At 58.8% G+C, this 374-nt stretch overlaps 1 protein-coding gene across 1 annotated transcript in view; it reads right to left on the bottom strand.

Annotated features, from left to right (window-relative positions):
- Positions 1 to 374, bottom strand: part of CPEB1 (cytoplasmic polyadenylation element binding protein 1) — a 26,136-nt gene that overhangs the window by 3,870 nt on the left and 21,892 nt on the right. Inside the window, 1 exon segment of the mRNA XM_010143172.1 lies at positions 5 to 254. Within this exon segment, the coding sequence (XP_010141474.1) occupies positions 5 to 254 (250 nt within the window).

The following is a 374-nucleotide window of genomic DNA, read 5'->3' as shown; positions in this document are numbered from 1 at the left end:
TTACCTGCCGCTTGCCTGTGAAGCCTGGCTTCTCTCTCGATACTGAAAGGGTCTTCTGGAGAGTCCAGGAGATCCCAGGAAGGCCACGCAGATGCTCCAGGCCACCTTTTCGATGCACCGGCTGGGGAGGAAGTTACTGTAGCCAGGGCAGCTTGATCTTGATCCAGTCGGGACCCCACTCCCATCTTTAGGGGGTCTCTTGACACCCCACTGAGAGGCAGGAAGGGCAGAGGGGGGGAGATGCGAAGGCTGGACTGCAAGAGAAAGTCCACACTAAAAATGGAGCACCAGAGGTCATGTGTCACACTGGGGCCCTGCCCTCACCCACAGCAGGACAAGGGGCTCCCGGTGATCTGAGACCCTCTGAGGTCTGG

This window comes from Buceros rhinoceros, unplaced genomic scaffold (genome assembly GCF_000710305.1).
Source record: "Buceros rhinoceros silvestris isolate BGI_N320 unplaced genomic scaffold, ASM71030v1 scaffold30800, whole genome shotgun sequence".
NCBI classification, from domain to species: Eukaryota; Metazoa; Chordata; class Aves; order Bucerotiformes; family Bucerotidae; genus Buceros; species Buceros rhinoceros.
The sequence above is the reverse complement of the archived record's forward strand: the minus strand, read 5'-3'. Positions and strand labels throughout refer to the sequence as shown.